This window comes from Hemibagrus wyckioides, linkage group LG24 (genome assembly GCF_019097595.1).
Source record: "Hemibagrus wyckioides isolate EC202008001 linkage group LG24, SWU_Hwy_1.0, whole genome shotgun sequence".
Taxonomy (NCBI): domain Eukaryota; kingdom Metazoa; phylum Chordata; class Actinopteri; order Siluriformes; family Bagridae; genus Hemibagrus; species Hemibagrus wyckioides.
The window spans coordinates 2,366,074-2,385,573 of record NC_080733.1 but is presented as its reverse complement, the minus strand read 5'-3'; the positions used below and the strand labels follow the sequence as shown (position 1 = coordinate 2,385,573).

The 19,500-nt window shown below is 39.3% G+C and overlaps 1 protein-coding gene across 4 annotated transcripts in view; it reads left to right on the top strand.

Annotated features, from left to right (window-relative positions):
- The window catches only part of mrtfbb (myocardin related transcription factor Bb), a 51,398-nt gene that overhangs the window by 26,360 nt on the left and 5,538 nt on the right, over positions 1-19,500 (top strand). For all 4 annotated transcript variants that reach the window (XM_058377451.1, XM_058377452.1, XM_058377453.1 and 1 more), the window contains 2 exons: positions 18,281-18,946; positions 19,023-19,118. In XM_058377451.1, coding sequence (XP_058233434.1) covers positions 18,281-18,946; positions 19,023-19,118 — 762 coding nt within the window. The remainder of the gene's footprint in view (positions 1-18,280; positions 18,947-19,022; positions 19,119-19,500) is intronic.

Here is a 19,500-nt window from a genome sequence, read left to right as displayed (position 1 = left end):
GCTGATAGTGTGTATGTTGTATAAGGTAGCTGATAGTGTGTATGTTGTTGTATGACGTAGCTGATAGTGTGTATGTTGTATGTGGTAGCTGATAGTGTGTATGTGGTATAAGGTAGCTGATAGTGTGTATGTTGTTGTATGAGGTAGCTGATAGTGTGTATGTTGTATAAGGTAGCTGATAGTGTGTATGTTGTATGTGGTAGCTGATAGTGTGTATGTTGTATAAGGTAGCTGATAGTGTGTATGTTGTTGTATGAGGTAGCTGATAGTGTCTATGTTGTATAAGATAGCTGATAGTGTGTATGTTGTATGTGGTAGCTGATAGTGTGTATGTTGTATGTGGTAGCTGATAGTGTGTATGTTGTATGTGGTAGCTGATAGTGTGTATGTTGTATGTGGTAGCTGATAGTGTGTATGTTGTATGAGGTAGCTGATAGTGTCTATGTTGTATAAGGTAGCTGATAGTGTGTATGTTGTATGTGGTAGCTGATAGTGTGTATGTTGTATGAGGTAGCTGATAGTGTGTATGTTGTATGAGGTAGCTGATAGTGTGTATGTTGTATAAGGTAGCTGATAGTGTGTATGTTGTTGTATGAAGTAGCTGATAGTGTGTGTGTTGTATGTGGTAGCTGATAGTGTGTATGTTGTATGTGGTAGCTGATAGTGTGTATGTTGTTGTATGTGGTAGCTGATAGTGTGTATGTTGTTGTATGAGGTAGGTGATAGTGTGTATGTTGTTGTATGAGGTAGCTTATAGTGTGTGTGTTGTATGTGGTAGCTGATAATGTGTGTGTTGTATGAGGTAGCTGATAGTGTGTATGTCGTTGTATGAGGTAGCTGATAGTGTGTATGTTGTATGAGGTAGCTGATAGTGTGTGTGTTGTATGTGGTAGCTGATAGTGTGTATGTTGTATGAGGTAGCTTATAGTGTGTGTGTGTGTTGTATGTGGTAGCTGATAGTGTGTATGTTGTATGAGGTAGCTGATAGTGTGTATGTTGTATGAGGTAGCTGATAGTGTGTGTGTTGTATGAGGTAGCTGATAGTGTGTATGTTGTATGAGGTAGCTGATAGTGTGTGTGTTGTATGAGGTAGCTGATAGTGTGTATGTTGTATGAGGTAGCTTATAGTGTGTGTGTTGTATGAGGTAGCTGATAGTGTGTATGTTGTATGAGGTAGCTGATAGTGTGTGTGTTGTATGTGGTAGCTGATAGTGTGTATGTTGTATGAGGTAGCTGATAGTGTGTATGTTGTATGAGGTAGCTGATAGTGTGTGTGTTGTATGTGGTAGCTGATAGTGTGTATGTTGTATGAGGTAGCTGATAGTGTGTGTGTTGTATGAGGTAGCTGATAGTGTGTATGTTGTATGAGGTAGCTGATAGTGTGTATGTTGTATGAGGTAGCTGATAGTGTGTATGTTGTATGAGGTAGCTGATAGTGTGTGTGTTGTATGTGGTAGCTGATAGTGTGTATGTTGTATGAGGTAGCTTATAGTGTGTGTGTGTGTTGTATGTGGTAGCTGATAGTGTGTGTGTGTTGTATGTGGTAGCTGATAGTGTGTGTGTTATATGCGGTAGCTGATAGTGTGTGTGTTGTATGAGGTAGCTGATAGTGTGTGTGTTGTATGTAATAGCTGATAGTGTGTATGTTGTATGAGGTAGCTGATTGTGTGTATGTTGTATAAGGTTGCTGATAGTGTGTATGTTGTTGTATGAGGTAGCTGATAGTGTGTGTGTTGTATGTGGTAGCTGATAGTGTGTATGTTGTTGTATGAGGTAGCTGATAGTGTGTATGTTGTTGTATGAGGTAGCTGATAGTGTGTATGTGGTATAAGGTAGCTGATAGTGTGTATGTGGTATAAGGTAGCTGATAGTGTGTATGTTGTATGTGGTAGCTGATAGTGTGTATGTTGTTGTATGAGGTAGCTGATAGTGTGTATGGTGTTGTATGAGGTAGCTGATAGTGTGTATGTTGTATGTAATAGCTGATAGTGTGTATGTTGTATGAGGTAGCTGATAGTGTGTATGTTGTTGTATGAGGTAGCTGATAGTGTGTATGTTGTATAAGGTAGCTGATAGTGTGTATGTGGTATAAGGTAGCTGATAGTGTGTATGTTGTATAAGGTAGCTGATAGTGTGTATGTTGTATGTGGTAGCTGATAGTGTGTATGTTGTATGCGGTAGCTGATAGTGTGTATGTTGTATAAGGTAGCTGATAGTGTGTATGTTGTATGAGGTCGCTGATAGTGTGTATGTTGTATGAGGTCGCTGATAGTGTGTGTGTTGTTGTATGAGGTAGCTGATAGTGTGTATGTTGTATAAGGTAGCTGATAGTGTGTATGTTGTATGTGGTAGCTGATAGTGTGTATGTTGTATAAGGTAGCTGATAGTGTGTATGTTGTATAAGGTCGCTGATAGTGTGTGTGTTGTTGTATGAGGTAGCTGATAGTGTGTATGTTGTATAAGGTAGCTGATAGTGTGTATGTTGTATGAGGTAGCTGATAGTGTGTATGTTGTATAAGGTAGCTGATAGTGAGTATGTTGTTGTATGAGGTAGCTGATAGTGTGTATGTTGTATAAGGTAGCTGATAGTGTGTATGTGGTATAAGGTAGCTGATAGTGTGTATGTTGTTGTATGAGGTAGCTGATAGTGTGTATGTTGTATAAGGTAGCTGATAGTGTGTATGTGGTATAAGGTAGCTGATAGTGTGTATGTTGTTGTATGAGGTAGCTGATAGTGTGTATGTTGTATAAGGTAGCTGATAGTGTGTATGTGGTATAAGGTAGCTGATAGTGTGTATGTTGTTGTATGAGGTAGCTGATAGTGTGTATGTTGTATAAGGTAGCTGATAGTGTGTATGTTGTATGTGGTAGCTGATAGTGTGTATGTTGTTGTATGAGGTAGCTGATAGTGTGTATGTTGTATAAGGTCGCTGATAGTGTGTGTGTTGTATGAGGTAGCTGATAGTGTGTATGTTGTATAAGGTAGCTGATAGTGTGTATGTTGTATGAGGTAGCTGATAGTGTGTATGTTGTATAAGGTAGCTGATAGTGAGTATGTTGTTGTATGAGGTAGCTGATAGTGTGTATGGTGTTGTATGAGGTAGCTGATAGTGTGTATGTTGTATGTAATAGCTGATAGTGTGTATGTTGTATGAGGTAGCTGATAGTGTGTATGTTGTTGTATGAGGTAGCTGATAGTGTGTATGTTGTATAAGGTAGCTGATAGTGTGTATGTGGTATAAGGTAGCTGATAGTGTGTGTGTTGTATGTGGTAGCTGATAGTGTGTATGTTGTATGTGGTAGCTGATAGTGTGTATGTTGTATAAGGTAGCTGATAGTGTGTATGTGGTATAAGGTAGCTGATAGTGTGTATGTGGTATAAGGTAGCTGATAGTGTGTATGTTGTATGTGGTAGCTGATAGTGTGTATGTTGTATGTGGTAGCTGATAGTGTGTATGTTGTATAAGGTAGCTGATAGTGTGTATGTTGTATGAGGTCGCTGATAGTGTGTGTGTTGTTGTATGAGGTAGCTGATAGTGTGTATGTTGTATAAGGTAGCTGATAGTGTGTATGTTGTATGTGGTAGCTGATAGTGTGTATGTTGTATAAGGTAGCTGATAGTGTGTATGTGGTATAAGGTAGCTGATAGTGTGTATGTTGTATGTGGTAGCTGATAGTGTGTATGTTGTATGTGGTAGCTGATAGTGTGTATGTTGTATAAGGTAGCTGATAGTGTGTATGTTGTATGAGGTCGCTGATAGTGTGTGTGTTGTTGTATGAGGTAGCTGATAGTGTGTATGTTGTATAAGGTAGCTGATAGTGTGTATGTTGTATGTGGTAGCTGATAGTGTGTATGTTGTATAAGGTAGCTGATAGTGTGTATGTTGTATAAGGTCGCTGATAGTGTGTGTGTTGTTGTATGAGGTAGCTGATAGTGTGTATGTTGTATAAGGTAGCTGATAGTGTGTATGTTGTATGAGGTAGCTGATAGTGTGTATGTTGTATAAGGTAGCTGATAGTGAGTATGTTGTTGTATGAGGTAGCTGATAGTGTGTATGTTGTATAAGGTAGCTGATAGTGTGTATGTGGTATAAGGTAGCTGATAGTGTGTATGTTGTTGTATGAGGTAGCTGATAGTGTGTATGTTGTATAAGGTAGCTGATAGTGTGTATGTGGTATAAGGTAGCTGATAGTGTGTATGTTGTTGTATGAGGTAGCTGATAGTGTGTATGTTGTATAAGGTAGCTGATAGTGTGTATGTGGTATAAGGTAGCTGATAGTGTGTATGTTGTTGTATGAGGTAGCTGATAGTGTGTATGTTGTATAAGGTAGCTGATAGTGTGTATGTTGTATGTGGTAGCTGATAGTGTGTATGTTGTATAAGGTAGCTGATAGTGTGTATGTTGTATAAGGTCGCTGATAGTGTGTGTGTTGTATGAGGTAGCTGATAGTGTGTATGTTGTATAAGGTAGCTGATAGTGTGTATGTTGTATGAGGTAGCTGATAGTGTGTATGTTGTATGAGGTAGCTGATAGTGTGTATGTTGTATAAGGTAGCTGATAGTGAGTATGTTGTTGTATGAGGTAGCTGATAGTGTGTATGGTGTTGTATGAGGTAGCTGATAGTGTGTATGTTGTATGTAATAGCTGATAGTGTGTATGTTGTATGAGGTAGCTGATAGTGTGTATGTTGTTGTATGAGGTAGCTGATAGTGTGTATGTTGTATAAGGTAGCTGATAGTGTGTATGTGGTATAAGGTAGCTGATAGTGTGTGTGTTGTATGTGGTAGCTGATAGTGTGTATGTTGTATGTGGTAGCTGATAGTGTGTATGTTGTATGAGGTAGCTGATAGTGTGTATGTGGTATAAGGTAGCTGATAGTGTGTACGTTGTATGTGGTAGCTGATAGTGTGTATGTTGTATGTGGTAGCTGATAGTGTGTATGTTGTATAAGGTAGCTGATAGTGTGTATGTTGTATGAGGTCGCTGATAGTGTGTATGTTGTTGTATGAGGTAGCTGATAGTGTGTATGTTGTATAAGGTAGCTGATAGTGTGTATGTGGTATAAGGTAGCTGATAGTGTGTGTGTTGTATGTGGTAGCTGATAGTGTGTATGTTGTATGTGGTAGCTGATAGTGTGTATGTTGTATAAGGTAGCTGATAGTGTGTATGTGGTATAAGGTAGCTGATAGTGTGTATGTGGTATAAGGTAGCTGATAGTGTGTACGTTGTATGTGGTAGCTGATAGTGTGTATGTTGTATGTGGTAGCTGATAGTGTGTATGTTGTATAAGGTAGCTGATAGTGTGTATGTTGTATGAGGTCGCTGATAGTGTGTGTGTTGTTGTATGAGGTAGCTGATAGTGTGTATGTTGTATAAGGTAGCTGATAGTGTGTATGTTGTATGTGGTAGCTGATAGTGTGTATGTTGTATAAGGTAGCTGATAGTGTGTATGTGGTATAAGGTAGCTGATAGTGTGTATGTTGTATGTGGTAGCTGATAGTGTGTATGTTGTATGTGGTAGCTGATAGTGTGTATGTTGTATAAGGTAGCTGATAGTGTGTATGTTGTATGAGGTCGCTGATAGTGTGTGTGTTGTTGTATGAGGTAGCTGATAGTGTGTATGTTGTATAAGGTAGCTGATAGTGTGTATGTGGTATAAGGTAGCTGATAGTGTGTATGTGGTATAAGGTAGCTGATAGTGTGTACGTTGTATGTGGTAGCTGATAGTGTGTATGTTGTATGTGGTAGCTGATAGTGTGTATGTTGTATAAGGTAGCTGATAGTGTGTATGTTGTATGAGGTCGCTGATAGTGTGTGTGTTGTTGTATGAGGTAGCTGATAGTGTGTATGTTGTATAAGGTAGCTGATAGTGTGTATGTTGTATGTGGTAGCTGATAGTGTGTATGTTGTATAAGGTAGCTGATAGTGTGTATGTGGTATAAGGTAGCTGATAGTGTGTATGTTGTATGTGGTAGCTGATAGTGTGTATGTTGTATAAGGTAGCTGATAGTGTGTATGTTGTATGAGGTCGCTGATAGTGTGTGTGTTGTTGTATGAGGTAGCTGATAGTGTGTATGTTGTATAAGGTAGCTGATAGTGTGTATGTTGTATGTGGTAGCTGATAGTGTGTATGTTGTATAAGGTAGCTGATAGTGTGTATGTTGTATGAGGTCGCTGATAGTGTGTGTGTTGTTGTATGAGGTAGCTGATAGTGTGTATGTTGTATAAGGTAGCTGATAGTGTGTATGTTGTATGAGGTAGCTGATAGTGTGTATGTTGTATAAGGTAGCTGATAGTGAGTATGTTGTTGTATGAGGTAGCTGATAGTGTGTATGTTGTATAAGGTAGCTGATAGTGTGTATGTGGTATAAGGTAGCTGATAGTGTGTATGTTGTTGTATGAGGTAGCTGATAGTGTGTATGTTGTATAAGGTAGCTGATAGTGTGTATGTGGTATAAGGTAGCTGATAGTGTGTATGTTGTTGTATGAGGTAGCTGATAGTGTGTATGTTGTATAAGGTAGCTGATAGTGTGTATGTGGTATAAGGTAGCTGATAGTGTGTATGTTGTTGTATGAGGTAGCTGATAGTGTGTATGTTGTATAAGGTAGCTGATAGTGTGTATGTTGTATGTGGTAGCTGATAGTGTGTGTGTTATATGCGGTAGCTGATAGTGTGTGTGTTGTATGAGGTAGCTGATAGTGTGTGTGTTGTATGTAATAGCTGATAGTGTGTATGTTGTATGAGGTAGCTGATTGTGTGTATGTTGTATAAGGTTGCTGATAGTGTGTATGTTGTTGTATGAGGTAGCTGATAGTGTGTGTGTTGTATGTGGTAGCTGATAGTGTGTATGTTGTTGTATGAGGTAGCTGATAGTGTGTATGTTGTTGTATGAGGTAGCTGATAGTGTGTATGTGGTATAAGGTAGCTGATAGTGTGTATGTGGTATAAGGTAGCTGATAGTGTGTATGTTGTATGTGGTAGCTGATAGTGTGTATGTTGTTGTATGAGGTAGCTGATAGTGTGTATGGTGTTGTATGAGGTAGCTGATAGTGTGTATGTTGTATGTAATAGCTGATAGTGTGTATGTTGTATGAGGTAGCTGATAGTGTGTATGTTGTTGTATGAGGTAGCTGATAGTGTGTATGTTGTTGTATGAGGTAGCTGATAGTGTGTATGTTGTATGAGGTCGCTGATAGTGTGTGTGTTGTATGAGGTAGCTGATAGTGTGTATGTTGTATAAGGTAGCTGATAGTGTGTATGTTGTATGTGGTAGCTGATAGTGTGTATGTTGTATAAGGTAGCTGATAGTGTGTATGTTGTATGAGGTAGCTGATAGTGTGTATGTTGTATAAGGTAGCTGATAGTGTGTATGTGGTATAAGGTAGCTGATAGTGTGTATGTTGTATGTGGTAGCTGATAGTGTGTATGTTGTATGTGGTAGCTGATAGTGTGTATGTTGTATAAGGTAGCTGATAGTGTGTATGTTGTATGAGGTCGCTGATAGTGTGTGTGTTGTTGTATGAGGTAGCTGATAGTGTGTATGTTGTATAAGGTAGCTGATAGTGTGTATGTTGTATGTGGTAGCTGATAGTGTGTATGTTGTATAAGGTAGCTGATAGTGTGTATGTTGTATAAGGTCGCTGATAGTGTGTGTGTTGTTGTATGAGGTAGCTGATAGTGTGTATGTTGTATAAGGTAGCTGATAGTGTGTATGTTGTATGAGGTAGCTGATAGTGTGTATGTTGTATAAGGTAGCTGATAGTGAGTATGTTGTTGTATGAGGTAGCTGATAGTGTGTATGTTGTATAAGGTAGCTGATAGTGTGTATGTGGTATAAGGTAGCTGATAGTGTGTATGTTGTTGTATGAGGTAGCTGATAGTGTGTATGTTGTATAAGGTAGCTGATAGTGTGTATGTGGTATAAGGTAGCTGATAGTGTGTATGTTGTTGTATGAGGTAGCTGATAGTGTGTATGTTGTATGAGGTAGCTGATAGTGTGTATGTTGTATAAGGTAGCTGATAGTGTGTATGTTGTATGTGGTAGCTGATAGTGTGTATGTTGTATAAGGTAGCTGATAGTGTGTATGTTGTATAAGGTCGCTGATAGTGTGTATGTTGTATGAGGTAGCTGATAGTGTGTATGTTGTATAAGGTAGCTGATAGTGAGTATGTTGTTGTATGAGGTAGCTGATAGTGTGTATGTTGTATAAGGTAGCTGATAGTGTGTATGTGGTATAAGGTAGCTGATAGTGTGTATGTTGTTGTATGAGGTAGCTGATAGTGTGTATGTTGTATAAGGTAGCTGATAGTGTGTATGTGGTATAAGGTAGCTGATAGTGTGTATGTTGTTGTATGAGGTAGCTGATAGTGTGTATGTTGTATAAGGTAGCTGATAGTGTGTATGTGGTATAAGGTAGCTGATAGTGTGTATGTTGTTGTATGAGGTAGCTGATAGTGTGTATGTTGTATAAGGTAGCTGATAGTGTGTATGTTGTATGTGGTAGCTGATAGTGTGTATGTTGTTGTATGAGGTAGCTGATAGTGTGTGTGTTGTATAAGGTAGCTGATAGTGTGTATGTTGTTGTATAAGGTAGCTGATAGTGTGTATGTTGTATGTGGTAGCTGATAGTGTGTATGTTGTATGTGGTAGCTGATTGTGTGTATGTTGTTGTATGAGGTAGCTGATAGTGTGTGTGTTGTATAAGGTAGCTGATAGTGTGTGTGTGTTGTATGTGGTAGCTGATAGTGTGTATGTTGTATGAGGTAGCTGATAGTGTGTGTGTTGTTGTATGAGGTAGCTGATAGTGTGTATGTTGTATAAGGTAGCTGATAGTGTGTATGTTGTATGTGGTAGCTGATAGTGTGTATGTTGTATAAGGTAGCTGATAGTGTGTATGTTGTATAAGGTCGCTGATAGTGTGTGTGTTGTTGTATGAGGTAGCTGATAGTGTGTATGTTGTATAAGGTAGCTGATAGTGTGTATGTTGTATGAGGTAGCTGATAGTGTGTATGTTGTATAAGGTAGCTGATAGTGTGTATGTTGTATGTGGTAGCTGATAGTGTGTATGTTGTATGTGGTAGCTGATAGTGTGTATGTTGTATAAGGTAGCTGATAGTGTGTATGTTGTATGTGGTAGCTGATAGTGTGTATGTTGTATGTGGTAGCTGATAGTGTGTATGTTGTATAAGGTAGCTGATAGTGTGTATGTTGTATGTGGTAGCTGATAGTGAGTATGTTGTTGTATAAGGTAGCTGATAGTGTGTATGTTGTATGTGGTAGCTGATAGTGTGTATGTTGTTGTATGAGGCAGCTGATAGTGTGTATGTTGTATAAGGTAGCTGATAGTGTGTATGTTGTATGTGGTAGCTGATAGTGTGTATGTTGTTGTATGAGGTAGCTGATAGTGAGTATGTTGTTGTATAAGGTAGCTGATAGTGTGTATGTTGTATGTGGTAGCTGATAGTGTGTATGTTGTTGTATGAGGTAGCTGATAGTGTGTGTGTTGTATAAGGTAGCTGATAGTGTGTATGTTGTTGTATAAGGTAGCTGATAGTGTGTATGTTGTATAAGGTAGCTGATAGTGTGTATGTTGTATGTGGTAGCTGATAGTGTGTATGTTGTTGTATGAGGCAGCTGATAGTGTGTATGTTGTATAAGGTAGCTGATAGTGTGTATGTTGTATGTGGTAGCTGATAGTGAGTATGTTGTTGTATAAGGTAGCTGATAGTGTGTATGTTGTATAAGGTAGCTGATAGTGTGTATGTTGTATGTGGTAGCTGATAGTGTGTATGTTGTTGTATGAGGTAGCTGATAGTGTGTGTGTTGTATAAGGTAGCTGATAGTGTGTATGTTGTTGTATAAGGTAGCTGATAGTGTGTATGTTGAATGTGGTAGCTGATAGTGTGTATGTTGTATGTGGTAGCTGATAGTGTGTATGTTGTTGTATGAGGTAGCTGATAGTGTGTGTGTTGTATAAGGTAGCTGATAGTGTGTGTGTGTTGTATGTGGTAGCTGATAGTGTGTATGTTGTATGAGGTAGCTGATAGTGTGTGTGTTGTTGTATGAGGTAGCTGATAGTGTGTATGTTGTATAAGGTAGCTGATAGTGTGTATGTTGTATGAGGTAGCTGATAGTGTGTATGTTGTATAAGGTAGCTGATAGTGTGTATGTTGTATGTGGTAGCTGATAGTGTGTATGTTGTATGTGGTAGCTGATAGTGTGTATGTTGTATAAGGTAGCTGATAGTGTGTATGTTGTATGTGGTAGCTGATAGTGTGTATGTTGTATGTGGTAGCTGATAGTGTGTATGTTGTATAAGGTAGCTGATAGTGTGTATGTTGTATGTGGTAGCTGATAGTGAGTATGTTGTTGTATAAGGTAGCTGATAGTGTGTATGTTGTATGTGGTAGCTGATAGTGTGTATGTTGTTGTATGAGGCAGCTGATAGTGTGTATGTTGTATAAGGTAGCTGATAGTGTGTATGTTGTATGTGGTAGCTGATAGTGAGTATGTTGTTGTATAAGGTAGCTGATAGTGTGTATGTTGTTGTATGAGGTAGCTGATAGTGTGTGTGTTGTATAAGGTAGCTGATAGTGTGTATGTTGTATGTGGTAGCTGATAGTGTGTATGTTGTTGTATGAGGTAGCTGATAGTGTGTGTGTTGTATAAGGTAGCTGATAGTGTGTATGTTGTTGTATAAGGTAGCTGATAGTGTGTATGTTGTATGTGGTAGCTGATAGTGTGTATGTTGTTGTATGAGGTAGCTGATAGTGTGTGTGTTGTATAAGGTAGCTGATAGTGTGTATGTTGTTGTATAAGGTAGCTGATAGTGTGTATGTTGTATGTGGTAGCTGATAGTGTGTATGTTGTATGTGGTAGCTGATAGTGTGTATGTTGTATAAGGTAGCTGATAGTGTGTATGTTGTATGAGGTCGCTGATAGTGTGTGTGTTGTTGTATGAGGTAGCTGATAGTGTGTATGTTGTATAAGGTAGCTGATAGTGTGTATGTTGTATGTGGTAGCTGATAGTGTGTATGTTGTATAAGGTAGCTGATAGTGTGTATGTTGTATGAGGTAGCTGATAGTGTGTATGTTGTATAAGGTAGCTGATAGTGTGTATGTTGTATGAGGTAGCTGATAGTGTGTATGTTGTATAAGGTAGCTGATAGTGTGTATGTTGTATGTGGTAGCTGATAGTGTGTATGTTGTATAAGGTAGCTGATAGTGTGTATGTTGTATAAGGTAGCTGATAGTGTGTATGTTGTATGAGGTCGCTGATAGTGTGTGTGTTGTTGTATGAGGTAGCTGATAGTGTGTATGTTGTATAAGGTAGCTGATAGTGTGTATGTTGTATGTGGTAGCTGATAGTGTGTATGTTGTATAAGGTAGCTGATAGTGTGTATGTTGTATAAGGTCGCTGATAGTGTGTGTGTTGTTGTATGAGGTAGCTGATAGTGTGTGTGTTGTTGTATGAGGTAGCTGATAGTGTGTATGTTGTATGAGGTAGCTGATAGTGTGTATGTTGTATAAGGTAGCTGATAGTGAGTATGTTGTTGTATGAGGTAGCTGATAGTGTGTATGTTGTATAAGGTAGCTGATAGTGTGTATGTGGTATAAGGTAGCTGATAGTGTGTATGTTGTTGTATGAGGTAGCTGATAGTGTGTATGTTGTATAAGGTAGCTGATAGTGTGTATGTGGTATAAGGTAGCTGATAGTGTGTATGTTGTTGTATGAGGTAGCTGATAGTGTGTATGTTGTATAAGGTAGCTGATAGTGTGTATGTTGTATGTGGTAGCTGATAGTGTGTATGTTGTATAAGGTAGCTGATAGTGTGTATGTTGTATAAGGTCGCTGATAGTGTGTATGTTGTATGAGGTAGCTGATAGTGTGTATGTTGTATAAGGTAGCTGATAGTGAGTATGTTGTTGTATGAGGTAGCTGATAGTGTGTATGTTGTATAAGGTAGCTGATAGTGTGTATGTGGTATAAGGTAGCTGATAGTGTGTATGTTGTTGTATGAGGTAGCTGATAGTGTGTATGTTGTATAAGGTAGCTGATAGTGTGTATGTGGTATAAGGTAGCTGATAGTGTGTATGTTGTTGTATGAGGTAGCTGATAGTGTGTATGTTGTATAAGGTAGCTGATAGTGTGTATGTTGTATGAGGTAGCTGATAGTGTGTATGTTGTATAAGGTAGCTGATAGTGAGTATGTTGTTGTATGAGGTAGCTGATAGTGTGTATGTTGTATAAGGTAGCTGATAGTGTGTATGTGGTATAAGGTAGCTGATAGTGTGTATGTTGTTGTATGAGGTAGCTGATAGTGTGTATGTTGTATAAGGTAGCTGATAGTGTGTATGTGGTATAAGGTAGCTGATAGTGTGTATGTTGTTGTATGAGGTAGCTGATAGTGTGTATGTTGTATAAGGTAGCTGATAGTGTGTATGTGGTATAAGGTAGCTGATAGTGTGTATGTTGTTGTATGAGGTAGCTGATAGTGTGTATGTTGTATAAGGTAGCTGATAGTGTGTATGTTGTATGTGGTAGCTGATAGTGTGTATGTTGTTGTATGAGGTAGCTGATAGTGTGTGTGTTGTATAAGGTAGCTGATAGTGTGTATGTTGTTGTATAAGGTAGCTGATAGTGTGTATGTTGTATGTGGTAGCTGATAGTGTGTATGTTGTATGTGGTAGCTGATTGTGTGTATGTTGTTGTATGAGGTAGCTGATAGTGTGTGTGTTGTATAAGGTAGCTGATAGTGTGTGTGTGTTGTATGTGGTAGCTGATAGTGTGTATGTTGTATGAGGTAGCTGATAGTGTGTGTGTTGTTGTATGAGGTAGCTGATAGTGTGTATGTTGTATAAGGTAGCTGATAGTGTGTATGTTGTATGAGGTAGCTGATAGTGTGTATGTTGTATAAGGTAGCTGATAGTGTGTATGTTGTATGTGGTAGCTGATAGTGTGTATGTTGTATGTGGTAGCTGATAGTGAGTATGTTGTTGTATAAGGTAGCTGATAGTGTGTATGTTGTATGTGGTAGCTGATAGTGAGTATGTTGTTGTATAAGGTAGCTGATAGTGTGTATGTTGTATGTGGTAGCTGATAGTGTGTATGTTGTTGTATGAGGCAGCTGATAGTGTGTATGTTGTATAAGGTAGCTGATAGTGTGTATGTTGTATGTGGTAGCTGATAGTGTGTATGTTGTTGTATGAGGTAGCTGATAGTGAGTATGTTGTTGTATAAGGTAGCTGATAGTGTGTATGTTGTATAAGGTAGCTGATAGTGTGTATGTTGTATGTGGTAGCTGATAGTGTGTATGTTGTTGTATGAGGTAGCTGATAGTGTGTGTGTTGTATAAGGTAGCTGATAGTGTGTATGTTGTTGTATAAGGTAGCTGATAGTGTGTATGTTGTATGTGGTAGCTGATAGTGTGTATGTTGTTGTATGAGGTAGCTGATAGTGTGTGTGTTGTATAAGGTAGCTGATAGTGTGTATGTTGTATGTGGTAGCTGATAGTGTGTATGTTTTATAAGGTAGCTGATAGTGTGTATGTTGTATGTGGTAGCTGATAGTGTGTATGTTGTTGTATGAGGTAGCTGATAGTGAGTATGTTGTTGTATAAGGTAGCTGATAGTGTGTATGTTGTATAAGGTAGCTGATAGTGTGTATGTTGTATGTGGTAGCTGATAGTGTGTATGTTGTTGTATGAGGTAGCTGATAGTGTGTGTGTTGTATAAGGTAGCTGATAGTGTGTGTGTGTTGTATGTGGTAGCTGATAGTGTGTATGTTGTATGAGGTAGCTGATAGTGTGTGTGTTGTTGTATGAGGTAGCTGATAGTGTGTATGTTGTATAAGGTAGCTGATAGTGTGTATGTTGTATGAGGTAGCTGATAGTGTGTATGTTGTATAAGGTAGCTGATAGTGTGTATGTTGTATGTGGTAGCTGATAGTGTGTATGTTGTATGTGGTAGCTGATAGTGTGTATGTTGTATAAGGTAGCTGATAGTGTGTATGTTGTATGTGGTAGCTGATAGTGTGTATGTTGTATGTGGTAGCTGATAGTGTGTATGTTGTATAAGGTAGCTGATAGTGTGTATGTTGTATGTGGTAGCTGATAGTGAGTATGTTGTTGTATGAGGCAGCTGATAGTGTGTATGTTGTATAAGGTAGCTGATAGTGTGTATGTTGTATGTGGTAGCTGATAGTGTGTATGTTGTTGTATGAGGCAGCTGATAGTGTGTATGTTGTATAAGGTAGCTGATAGTGTGTATGTTGTATGTGGTAGCTGATAGTGAGTATGTTGTTGTATAAGGTAGCTGATAGTGTGTATGTTGTTGTATGAGGTAGCTGATAGTGTGTGTGTTGTATAAGGTAGCTGATAGTGTGTATGTTGTATGTGGTAGCTGATAGTGTGTATGTTGTTGTATGAGGTAGCTGATAGTGTGTGTGTTGTATAAGGTAGCTGATAGTGTGTATGTTGTTGTATAAGGTAGCTGATAGTGTGTATGTTGTATGTGGTAGCTGATAGTGTGTATGTTGTTGTATGAGGTAGCTGATAGTGTGTGTGTTGTATAAGGTAGCTGATAGTGTGTATGTTGTATGTGGTAGCTGATAGTGTGTATGTTGTTGTATGAGGTAGCTGATAGTGTGTGTGTTGTATAAGGTAGCTGATAGTGTGTATGTTGTATGTGGTAGCTGATAGTGTGTATGTTGTATGTGGTAGCTGATAGTGTGTATGTTGTTGTATGAGGTAGCTGATAGTGTGTGTGTTGTATAAGGTAGCTGATAGTGTGTGTGTGTTGTATGTGGTAGCTGATAGTGTGTATGTTGTATGAGGTAGCTGATAGTGTGTGTGTTGTTGTATGAGGTAGCTGATAGTGTGTATGTTGTATAAGGTAGCTGATAGTGTGTATGTTGTATGAGGTAGCTGATAGTGTGTATGTTGTTGTATAAGGTAGCTGATAGTGTGTATGTTGTATGTGGTAGCTGATAGTGTGTATGTTGTATGTGGTAGCTGATAGTGTGTATGTTGTATAAGGTAGCTGATAGTGTGTATGTTGTATAAGGTAGCTGATAGTGTGTATGTTGTTGTATGAGGTAGCTGATAGTGTGTATGTTGTATAAGGTAGCTGATAGTGTGTATGTTGTATGTGGTAGCTGATAGTGAGTATGTTGTTGTATAAGGTAGCTGATAGTGTGTATGTTGTATGTGGTAGCTGATAGTGTGTATGTTGTTGTATGAGGTAGCTGATAGTGTGTATGTTGTATAAGGTAGCTGATAGTGTGTATGTTGTATGTGGTAGCTGATAGTGAGTATGTTGTTGTATAAGGTAGCTGATAGTGTGTATGTTGTATGTGGTAGCTGATAGTGTGTATGTTGTTGTATGAGGTAGCTGATAGTGTGTGTGTTGTATAAGGTAGCTGATAGTGTGTATGTTGTTGTATAAGGTAGCTGATAGTGTGTATGTTGTATGTGGTAGCTGATAGTGTGTATGTTGTATGTGGTAGCTGATAGTGTGTATGTTGTTGTATGAGGTAGCTGATAGTGTGTGTGTTGTATAAGGTAGCTGATAGTGTGTGTGTGTTGTATGTGGTAGCTGATAGTGTGTATGTTGTATGAGGTAGCTGATAGTGTGTATGTTGTATGAGGTAGCTGATAGTGTGTATGTTGTTGTATGAGGTAGCTGATAGTGTGTATGTTGTTGTATAAGGTAGCTGATAGTGTGTATGTTGTATGTGGTAGCTGATAGTGTGTATGTTGTATAAGGTAGCTGATAGTGTGTATGTTGTTGTATGAGGTAGCTGATAGTGTCTATGTTGTATAAGGTAGCTGATAGTGTGTATGTTGTATGAGGTAGCTGATAGTGTGTATGTTGTATGTGGTAGCTGATAGTGTGTATGTTGTATGTGGTAGCTGATAGTGTGTATGTTGTATAAGGTAGCTGATAGTGTGTATGTTGTATGTGGTAGCTGATAGTGAGTATGTTGTTGTATAAGGTAGCTGATAGTGTGTATGTTGTATGTGGTAGCTGATAGTGTGTATGTTGTTGTATGAGGTAGCTGATAGTGTGTATGTTGTATAAGGTAGCTGATAGTGTGTATGTTGTATGTGGTAGCTGATAGTGAGTATGTTGTTGTATAAGGTAGCTGATAGTGTGTATGTTGTATGTGGTAGCTGATAGTGTGTATGTTGTATGTGGTAGCTGATAGTGTGTATGTTGTTGTATGAGGTAGCTGATAGTGTGTGTGTTGTATAAGGTAGCTGATAGTGTGTATGTTGTTGTATAAGGTAGCTGATAGTGTGTATGTTGTATGTGGTAGCTGATAGTGTGTATGTTGTTGTATGAGGTAGCTGATAGTGTGTGTGTTGTATGTGGTAGCTGATAGTGTGTATGTTGTTGTATGAGGTAGCTGATAGTGTGTATGTTGTTGTATGAGGTAGGTGATAGTGTGTATGTTGTTGTATGAGGTAGCTTATAGTGTGTGTGTTGTATGTGGTAGCTGATAATGTGTGTGTTATATGAGGTAGCTGATAGTGTGTATGTTGTTGTATGAGGTAGCTGATAGTGTGTATGTCGTTGTATGAGGTAGCTGATAGTGTGTATGTTGTATGTGGTAGCTGATAGTGTGTATGTTGTATGTGGTAGCTGATAGTGTGTATGTTGTATGTGGTAGCTGATAGTGTGTATGTCGTTGTATGAGGTAGCTGATAGTGTGTATGTTGTATGTGGTAGCTGATAGTGTGTATGTTGTATGTGGTAGCTGATAGTGTGTATGTTGTATGTGGTAGCTGATAGTGTGTATGTTGTTGTATGAGGTAGCTGATAGTGTGTGTGTTGTATAAGGTAGCTGATAGTGTGTGTGTTGTTGTATGAGGTAGCTGATAGTGTGTATGTTGTTGTATAAGGTAGCTGATAGTGTGTATGTTGTTGTATAAGGTAGCTGATAGTGTGTATGTTGTATGTGGTAGCTGATAGTGTGTATGTTGTATGTGGTAGCTGATAGTGTGTATGTTGTATGTGGTAGCTGATAGTGTGTATGTATGTTGTATGTGGTAGCTGATAGTGTGTATGTTGTATGTGGTAGCTGATAGTGTGTATGTTGTATGTGGTAGCTGATAGTGTGTGTGTATGTTGTATGTGGTAGCTGATAGTGTGTATGTTGTATGAGGTAGCTGATAGTGTGTATGTTGTATAAGGTAGCTGATAGTGTGTATGTTGTATGTGGTAGCTGATAGTGTGTATGTTGTATAAGGTAGCTGATAGTGTGTATGTTGTATGTGGTAGCTGATAGTGTGTATGTTGTATGAGGTAGCTGATAGTGTGTATGTTGTATAAGGTAGCTGATAGTGTGTATATTGTATGTGGTAGCTGATAGTGTGTATGTTGTTGTATGAGGTAGCTGATAGTGTGTATGTTGTATAAGGTAGCTGATAGTGTGTATATTGTATGTGGTAGCTGATAGTGTGTATGTTGTTGTATGAGGTAGCTGATAGTGTGTATGTTGTATGTGGTAGCTGATAGTGTGTATGTTGTATAAGGTAGCTGATAGTGTGTATATTGTATGTGGTAGCTGATAGTGTGTATGTTGTATAAGGTAGCTGATAGTGTGTATATTGTATGTGGTAGCTGATAGTGTGTATGTTGTATAAGGTAGCTGATAGTGTGTATGTTGTTGTATGTGGTAGCTGATAGTGTGTATGTTGTTGTATGAGGTAGCTGATAGTGTGTATGTTGTATAAGGTAGCTGATAGTGTGTATGTTGTTGTATGAGGTAGCTGATAGTGTGTATGTTGTATAAGGTAGCTGATAGTGTGTATGTTGTATAAGGTAGCTGATAGTGTGTGTGTTGTATGTGGTAGCTGATAGTGTGTGTGTTGTATGTGGTAGCTGATAGTGTGTATGTTGTATGAGGTAGCTGATAGTGTGTATGTTGTATGAGGTAGCTGATAGTGTGTGTGTTGTATGAGGTAGCTGATAATGTGTATGTTGTATGTGGTAGCTGATAGTGTGTATGTTGTATGTGGTAGCTGATAGTGTGTGTGTTGTATGTGGTAGCTGATAGTGTGTATGTTGTTGTATGAGCTAGCTGTGTGTATGTTGAGAGGTAGTGTGTATGTTGTGAATTGATTTGACCGCCAACTGCTCAGGGGGTAAACCGGGCAGGTATTTGGGTTTTGTTTTGGGTTTTTTTGCCAGTGCGCCAACAAAAATGGCGGTATGTGTGAATCTCATTTTGGTTGCTCCACATGTTTAATTATATATCTGGTGTTCTTCCAGGTGGCTGAACTTAAAATCGAGCTGAAGCTGCGTGGTCTCCCCGTATCTGGCACTAAAACAGACCTCATCGAGAGACTCAAGCCCTACCAGGAGAGCTACAAGGTCACCAGCACTCAACAGACCGAGATCAATGGCATCTTAGCTCCACTGGCTAATCAGAAGACAGAAAGCATTAGCATGACTCCCCCAGTGTCTCCTGTGCACTCTGAGGTTTCAACTGGGAGTATGGAGGAGACCAGCGACAGCAAAGCGCTGGCTGCCACATCTCCATCCCTCATGAAGACTGAGGAAACGTCAGTGGAGGCGCCAGTACCTGATAAAGATCAGAGCCTGTATGAGAAGGAGCGTCAGATAGAGGAGCTGATTCGCAAGCTGGAGCAGGAGCAGCGTCTGGTGGAGGAGCTCAAGATGCAGCTAGAGGTGGAAAAGAGGAATCAGCAGGGAGCGGCGCAGCAGCAGCAGGGTGAACCTGAAACTCTTAACAGGATAAAAGAGGAACGTGATGCCTTCTCCAGCTGTAGCTCCTCTCTGGAAAAGGAAGAGTCTCAGTCCCAGGGGCAGGGACAGCAGTTCTACGTTGCTGCAGCAGGCGTGCAAGCCTCCCAGACCATCCTCAACACTCAACCAGAGCAACATATCCTTCCCACCACCATCCATCTTCCACAGGTTCCTCTTCATGCTCACTTCATAATTCCTTCACTGATCTATCATTCTCTATCTTAATTTTGCCTTCTCTGTCCAGACGCGGCCGGTTCTCCAAACCACAGTGTCCGTCTTGGCTCAAACGGACAGTTCAGCATTTCCGCAGCACGCGAATCCGACGCAGGCTGCACCTCAAGTAAGCGCGCCAAGAAATTTTGCCCTTTACAGTGAACATTTAGATTGGATTGGATTGGATCGTTTACTTGTTGCCATGTTCATGGTTGACATTTTATTTCCTAGAATCAGTGTACTGTGACTGCTTTATCTTGAAACCAGCGCTTCAATAAAACATCTTGTTGTCATTTTTTACTGAGCTATTATTGCATTCCGTTCCACTTCGCTTCATAAATCCACTTTAGTGTGTTCTTATAATGACACGCCCAATTCAGTTTCTCAGTGACTTGGCTTGGAATGCTCTTTTCCTGCGCCCAGATTCTGTTCTCGCACTTATCTCCCTTATTGCCAGAGCAATGGCAGCTAAGGTCAGCTGATGAATTCCTCTCTTAATAGCATCAAAG